We start from the raw sequence: 7,311 nt of genomic DNA, 5'->3' as shown, positions 1-7,311 counted from the left end.
GTAGTAGTCATTGGGTGATTGATTTACAGTGGGGGGGAAATAGCATTACATTTGTCAAAGAGACAAAACGTTTCAGCCAAACCCCCAGGAAACCTTTAGTGCTGCTAGCTCCAAACGCCGGAACTCTAAATAAAGGCTTGTGTTGTCAGGGGAACCGGGGTTCGGTTACACAGGTTCGGTTGATGTCGCCAGGATGACGCCTGAAGAAAAGGTTTGGTTGTTTGTTCTAATCTAAGAGAGAATATTATATGTTTGATGGAAACTTGGATTACGGATTAATTTGTGATTGATTGATTGATTGATTTCTTTATTAGCATTTCGCAAATAGTAGCCTACAGTGGTGCTAAAGCTAAAAGCAGGGCTGGGACAAAAAGTCGGCCCTGATATTTTGCCCGTTACATCACAACGTCGGTGCACATATCCGCTACAAACACACGACACAAAGGCCCTTCATAAAATACCACCACTTTAACTGAAAAAACATCCCTACATGTTCTGCAGCCTTGAGTACAATAAATAATAACTACTCAACCACACGACCTGTAATGCCTACTGTAGTAACAAACAGGAGGAATGGACATCAGGGTTGGCGACACTGGCTGCAAACAAACCTGAATTCAATTCATTGAGACATTTGAAGACAATAACATGTATGTTGTCTGTTTGTGGACAGTTATTTGGACGGTTGGCCACTGGAGCCATGGGTTTACAGATGTGTGAAGAGGAGACAGCTTTTAAGGTAGGCTATATCCCATTTTCTTTTTATGTGTTTTTGTTAATGAAATTTGCGTTTGTTGTAAAATATATACAGTATATTTTTATGTGATTGAGCCAAAAACTAATCCACCAGGCAAAGTTGTGTTTTGGCTGGAAGACGTGATAACTGGTAAATTCTATGGCCCACTTTAAAGTCTGCAAATTGCAACACTAGATTATTTTTTAATCTGATGAATCTAGGGTTGCAATACCTCCCATAGGGATGCATCAAAAAACGTATATTTTAATATTTATTTTTTTGCTATCTGATTGTAATAAACAATGTCAAACTCACCAATATTGCGGCTCTATGGAAAGCTTGATTGATTATAGCATCTTTGGTTTATTTCTATTGATCTAGACCAGTGGTTCTCAACCTTTTTACACCAAGTACTACCTCAGATAATATCTGTCTCTCCAAGTACCACCATAATGACCTACCCTAGCCATAAATCAGAGAGGTCGATAATATTCGGACGTTACATAACGTCCGAATATTAGCGACCTCTCCTGGAAATTATGATTTATGGCTAGACCTACCCCATCCTATTCAGCTATGCAGTTAACACAGGAGGAATTCCTAAGCCAATAAATTATTTGTTTAGGAATGCAACAAAAACTAAAGTCTCCGTGAATTCAAGGCTTCATGGGATGTGTGTAACTGATAGAAGATATGATTTTCCTTTTGGAGAACTACTCCCCTAACTCCTGCAGTTGTCACACAATGCCACAGACATTGAAACAGACATAGAGAGCCTTCGTCAACCAAGTGCTTGTTCTGAACTAATACCTGTCGTATATATTTCACTCCACTCACACTTTTTTTTTTTTGGGGGGGGGGGGGGGGGGGGGATCCTCTGAGTGCCACCAGAGGGGGGGCTCAAGTACCACCAGTGATGCATGTACCACAGGTTGAGAACCACTGATCTAGATGTATAGGCCATGCCTCGCGGTTGGACAAAGCATACTGTGCTTCTGTTTATACTCTCTTTGTACTGCTATGACTAGAGAATGTTCAGTCTGTCACCACCGCTGTGAACAATCTTTCAGCTGTGGATGAAACCATTCGACGCCAAAGAATTAGAAATGGAGGAATCGCCGCTCAGTCACTACCGCCACCGTGCGGAAGACATTGTGAGAGCTCTGCGGTTCATACTGAACTACGTAGAAGACCACGGCATCAGCCTGCGTGGAATTCACCTTGGTCGTGGTCCCTTTGAGGATTTGAGTACAAGGAAGCTGCCAATAAGTCACAACAAAGCCACAGTTTGGGGTTTCTACAAAGCTGCTGCGGAAAAGCTTGGTATGTGGAGAAGTTGAATGTTATCAAACTTAAAGCCTAAATGAAACCAAGTTTTCCACTCACTCCACTTCTTCATAGTGACACAGTTCCTCCTGAAACGGTCCAGAAAGGAGGTACAGAGCACTTGGGTGTAAGTGATTTGACGTTCAAAAAGTAGGCAGGCCATACCCCAGGGCTCCACTGGCTGCGTCGCGTTGCTCTGCGTCTTGACGGCGTCATTGACGCAGACACGTTGCCGTCCGACTGCCTCCACTGAACGTGAATGTGTTGATATTTCAATCAAAGATCATAGGATATTCGCATTATCAACTGTAGTGTTATATATGCCTAATTATAATAATTTATGCTGTGTAAAGTGCCGGAAAAAAATATCAGATATACAAGCTCACAACATGTCGAGTGCATGAATCTGTCATCATGCTGTTGTGACTGTCTGAGCTTGTAGATTGGCTATTTTCGGTACACCAGTCCAGCGCAGCCACGATAATGTATAGCCTAAAATCAGACTCAGTCACTCACTGCTGGCCTGTTTTTAGGAGGAAGAATTGAGAAAGTTGTTGCCTGTTGTGAACTTGTGATTAGCCTATATCAAGTGGGAAGACCACTGTAATTACATAAAAAAATATGCGAGGAATTTTGGGACATCTAGTGTCACCCTTGTGAATGACGTGAATGGATATCCAACAGCAGAAAGGCACGTACGGTATATACATTATACATTAATATGCAATGCAATTACATTTAATCATAATTTATACATGACTGGACGTTGTGGACGCCGTCAAAAAATTGAACCGGGGCAATTTTTGAGTTTGGACGCCGGCACCGGAGCGTCCGACGTTGACGTTACGTCGGCAGTGGAGCTCCCTTCATTGATTAAAACGGGAGCGTTCCCAACGTTGACGTTGACGCGACGCTCGACGCGCTCGGTGGAGCCGGTTACTAACTCATCACAGACATTAATATGTAAAGACGGGCGTGCTGACTATCGGCACTCAGTATCACAGCGTCGCGCTATAGACTGACAAGGCAGTGGCTACGGAAACAAATTTGTGTTCATAGGACATCAGATGTCGGCCGCGGCTTGCGATTGGCTGGACCAGAGGCAAGCCAGTGCAACAGACTGGCTCTGCTGTGCGGAGAGGACGAACAGGGAGGCGGGGGAAGGGGCGAGACACGCAAACCAGCGGCTCGCAAGTTGAAGTAGATGACGTTTATTGACACAGACACCTGTCAGTCATTCTGACCTCGTGAATTATGTCTTGATATTCGTCATCACGCAAGACGTTTCTGTTTAGGGGCTGGGCTTAGGGCTCTAATTGTTTCATTATAATACACAAATACTCTAATTTTTCACTTTCTTTGGCATCCTATCACTATAGATATGCTCTAAAAGTGTGAAAAACATCTTTTATTTCATTTCGACTTTAACCATACACTTCATTTCAGGTCAGATAGTGACACTAGCATGTATAAGCTCATAATGCGTTGCAAGCATGTGTGTAGATCTACCATTATTGCCAAATACTTACCTAGATATATTATTTAAATATATTTATATTTTGGCTATAACATGCCCAGGACGCTCATGTGGTCAAATTCTTTTGTAATGTTATGGAAAGGTATTCATAACATTTCTGTCTTTGCAGGAGAGCGTGTGGTTGATCTGCACAACTTCAAACAGATGTGGAAGTATTTCCTCCCTCAGGTAGTAAACAAAGAACCCACGACAGCGCTGTGCTTGTTTTGCCACGGTAACAAGCAGCTGTTGGTGATGTTCCAGCTGCCGGATGAGTTACAATCGGTCATAGGAGATGAACGGCTGCAGCACATCGAAAATGTCAAAAAGGAGAGATCATTTTTCCATAAAATGAATGCTAAATGTGGAATGATCTGTGATGATTCACATCTGTCTCTGCTTGGCCCCTCCAGTCCTGCCAGCAGGAAGATCACTATGTGCTACACTTTTGATTATGCACAACAGGTGACAACATTGATCATAACACCATTCATTTGTTTTACTAAACATTACTATGGTATGCAGATGATGATTTCAATGTGTCTGCTCTTTTTCTATCTTTCTCTCTCAGGTGCACTACCCTTCTAACCCTCAACAGCCTGGGCCCATGTATTTTTTGATTCCACGCAAGTGTGGCCTTTTTGGTGTCTGCTGTGGAGGGATGCCGAAGCAAGTGAGCTATCTCATAGATGAAGGGATGTTAATAAGGGAACCAACCAACTTCATAAACTACCTACATCATTTTTTCAATAACTATGGAGTTGGGGAAACGCATGTGGACCTTCATAGCAGTGAGGGAAACAGGCACGATATGTTGCTATGGTACTGTGCCTGGCGAACGATGCACAGCCTTCACCTGAAGCTGGACCTCCACTTCCGGATTACAGGCCACGACATGTCTGGCCCCGACTTGCTCTTTGGACTGTTCAAGCAGGTCTTCAGGAAGACCAGAGTGCAGACTTTGTCAGACATTGCAGGGGTTGTGAGGGACAGCACTCCTAAGAAGCAACTAAACATTCCCCAGCTTGTAGGACTGGAGGATGGCACCGTGCTTGTTGAAACCTACGACTGGGACAAGCACCTGACTCGCTACTTCAGAAGATATAACAACATTGACAGATACCGGCACTACAGGTAATTATCATTAGCATTGTACCGTATAGCTATTCTATTTTATGAACACTTTATGAAAACGGTACGTTGGTGACGGTAGGCATTAGGCAATATATTAAATGAACTATGTTGCTTCTATTCTATTACAGCTTTGATGCCAAGAGACCTGGTGTGATGATGGTCAAAGAACACTACGATGGGGAAGAGACAGAGTTTCAGCTGCTGCTCAACCCTGATGCCTGCCCCCCCCTTGATGGCCTTTGTGTCAAACCCCCACCCGGAATGAACTTGTGGAGGCAGAAATATCTTTTTGACAACATCAGAGAATTCTGTTCTAATGAGACAAAAAACATTGTATGCCCTCGACCAAAGTTTAGAATCTGACTTTACACTCAGCGTGTACACATATTCTACAATGATGGATGGATCAGATGATCCAATTTTAAAATACTCTAAATCTATACAGTTATTATTCTTTTTTTTAATACTTTTTAATTTAATTTAATTCATCCTATGAATCCTAGGGTTCCTAGTATTTTGGGGCAAACATTTTGCAAAAATGGCAGATCTACAAGCTCACAATGTGACGAGTTGCAAGCTTGTACATTGACGGTTTTTGGTAAAAAGATATGGTGTGTAGACTGAAGAGGGGAAAGAGGGGGAAAAAAGGACTGGATCCACCTGAGTTTGGGTCCTGCAACTATCGGGGATCTTAGTACCGTTGTGCAAATCCTGCCTGTAAATCTCTGGAAGAAAGCTTGTGTACAGGTCTTCTGTTGTTGTCCTGGCATGGCCACTTCGCGGTCTGTCTTTGACTTCTCCAGTCTCACAGAACTTGGTCCTAAGTTTACAAATGATGCCAGTGCTGACACCAATTAATGCTGCCACTTTATAAAGAAACACCAGCTTCCACTTGCCCTATTGCATGGATCTTATCCTCAAGGGACAAATGTGGCAATACATACTCTCCGTGGGGGCAGTGTTGCTTGGAGCATAGTACACAAACAAAAAGGTTGCAGGACCCATGCTCAGGTGCCAGTCACAGGTGTGTACTGGCAGGTTGCTTAAAACGAGGGTGATTACCGAAAGAAGAGTATTGGGGGATATTGGCAACATTTTGGGGAGTGCTGTCCACACTTTAAGCGGTGTTGTGCATTCCATGATTGCAACGTAAAAGGTCCAAGCTAACAATATAAAATACAATACCAATTGGTATTGTTGAAAAGGAGAATTAAGTTACGTTTTCAAACCTCTTTGAGGAGTTCAGTATAGATACTCAGCAGACATGGCACTCAGTAAATACATGTTGAGGTTGGGATGCCGATTTGGTAGGAGAGAGAACTCGTACAGGATAAACTAAGTGATTAAATACATTAATGAGCAAGCAGACAAAATTGGAACTGGGACCCAAGCTGATAATTATCTTTGATGTTTTCCTGACTGGATGAAGCTATCTACCCTCCTGAAATAAAGAGCTGGGGAATACGCTTTTTATGTAACAAATACTCAATATGATTTATATTGTATGGAAAAAAACAACACATACAAATGTATGAAAATATGGTCCCCTGCTATGCAAATAATCAAAAAATAATAATCCCAATCCCAACCTCATCCATTTTGTATTTACTAGATACTTCAGTCTCTGTTTAACTTGTACTATTATTTCTATTTTTTTTTAACTGATTTTGGTTTCAAATTATATCTACTGTAAATGTAAATATGGTTCATGTTTGACAGACTATACAGTACTACTGCAACACAACTGACAATTAAAAAGTAAAAGAAAAAAGGTTTCCATTTATTGAATTTTATATTGACAAATGTGCATGTTCGTAAAAAAATGTACATTTTTTAAAGACAATATTGGTTTGAGTTGACAGAACCACTAGATTTCTAGCCCAGTGCTTCGCTAGTCTCTACTGCAATGATGCTGCCTCGTTGAGTCCATTGATGGTGAGCATGATTTGTAACATAACATAAATTTGATCATGGCGTGAACATAGAACATACAGAGTGCAAATGGAAACAGGATTTTACCCAATAACAAAGTTCAGTGAGTCAAATCATAAAGATAAAATACTGGAACTCTTCAAAGTGTTTTCTCCCCAACTTGCTATTCCTATCCAGTCCAGCAGGTGGTGTGGTCTGCCTTTCATTCAAGGCAGTTAATCCAGTTGTTTTTTGTTTACCATATATATTTTTCCATTTCACAATTATTGAATGTTTAAGTTGAAATGTTCATTTGTATGCATTAAGTATGACATCACATCTATAATGTACAGTATGACACCCTTTGGGCAAGGTTAGATATTCAAAGAAATATATTTAATAAATCATGGATTTTGATTTTAGTATGAAAGAAAATGGAGATCTAAATAGTTTATTACGTTTTGGTCTAAACTACCTTTATCAGGTATTTTATTTTTTATAAAAGATAATCACATAAATCCAGGATGACACATTAAAGCACAATGAACACTTGTTTCCAAAGTGGTCCTGAGGTAAGTACCAAAGATGTTTAATTATGAAGATAGCGCAACCTCATTGGACCACAAGAGTGCGACATTGTACACAAACCCAACAAATAGCCTTCTAAGTGGGCCTGGCTCTGACAGAA

The 7,311-nt window shown here is 41.2% G+C and overlaps 2 protein-coding genes across 2 annotated transcripts in view; one reads left to right on the top strand and one right to left on the bottom strand.

The window, feature by feature from the left end:
* Positions 1 to 2,135, bottom strand: part of nfatc4 (nuclear factor of activated T cells 4) — a gene marked incomplete at both ends in the record, with an annotated part of 16,352 nt that extends 14,217 nt beyond the window's left edge. The window contains 2 exons of the mRNA XM_080725661.1: positions 1,870 to 1,970; positions 2,123 to 2,135. Coding sequence (XP_080581787.1) covers positions 1,870 to 1,970; positions 2,123 to 2,135 — 114 coding nt within the window. The remainder of the gene's footprint in view (positions 1 to 1,869; positions 1,971 to 2,122) is intronic.
* LOC308285389 (uncharacterized protein) lies at positions 176 to 6,444 on the top strand. Its single transcript, XM_080726124.1, has 5 exons — positions 176 to 211; positions 674 to 739; positions 1,807 to 4,043; positions 4,150 to 4,712; positions 4,841 to 6,444. The coding sequence occupies exons 3-5, from the start codon at positions 3,633 to 3,635 to the stop codon at positions 5,073 to 5,075; spliced, it is 1,209 nt and encodes a 402-aa protein (XP_080582250.1). The 5' UTR covers positions 176 to 211; positions 674 to 739; positions 1,807 to 3,632; the 3' UTR covers positions 5,076 to 6,444.
* Positions 6,445 to 7,311: the final 867 nt, after the last annotated feature.

Source organism: Nannobrachium achirus (genome assembly GCF_963921795.1).
Source record: "Nannobrachium achirus genome assembly, chromosome: 5".
NCBI lineage: Eukaryota > Metazoa > Chordata > Actinopteri > Myctophiformes > Myctophidae > Nannobrachium > Nannobrachium achirus.
The sequence above is the reverse complement of the archived record's forward strand: the minus strand, read 5'-3'. Positions and strand labels throughout refer to the sequence as shown.

Coding starts and splice junctions, on each gene's coding strand:
- LOC308285389 (XM_080726124.1), top strand. CDS start 3,633: ATGCCCAGGACGCTCATGTGGTCAAATTCTTTTGTAATGTTATGGAAA. Junction 4,044..4,149: donor CTTTTGATTATGCACAACAG/GTGACAACATTG, acceptor TTTCTCTCTCAG/GTGCACTACCCTTCTAACCC. Junction 4,713..4,840: donor GACAGATACCGGCACTACAG/GTAATTATCATT, acceptor ATTCTATTACAG/CTTTGATGCCAAGAGACCTG.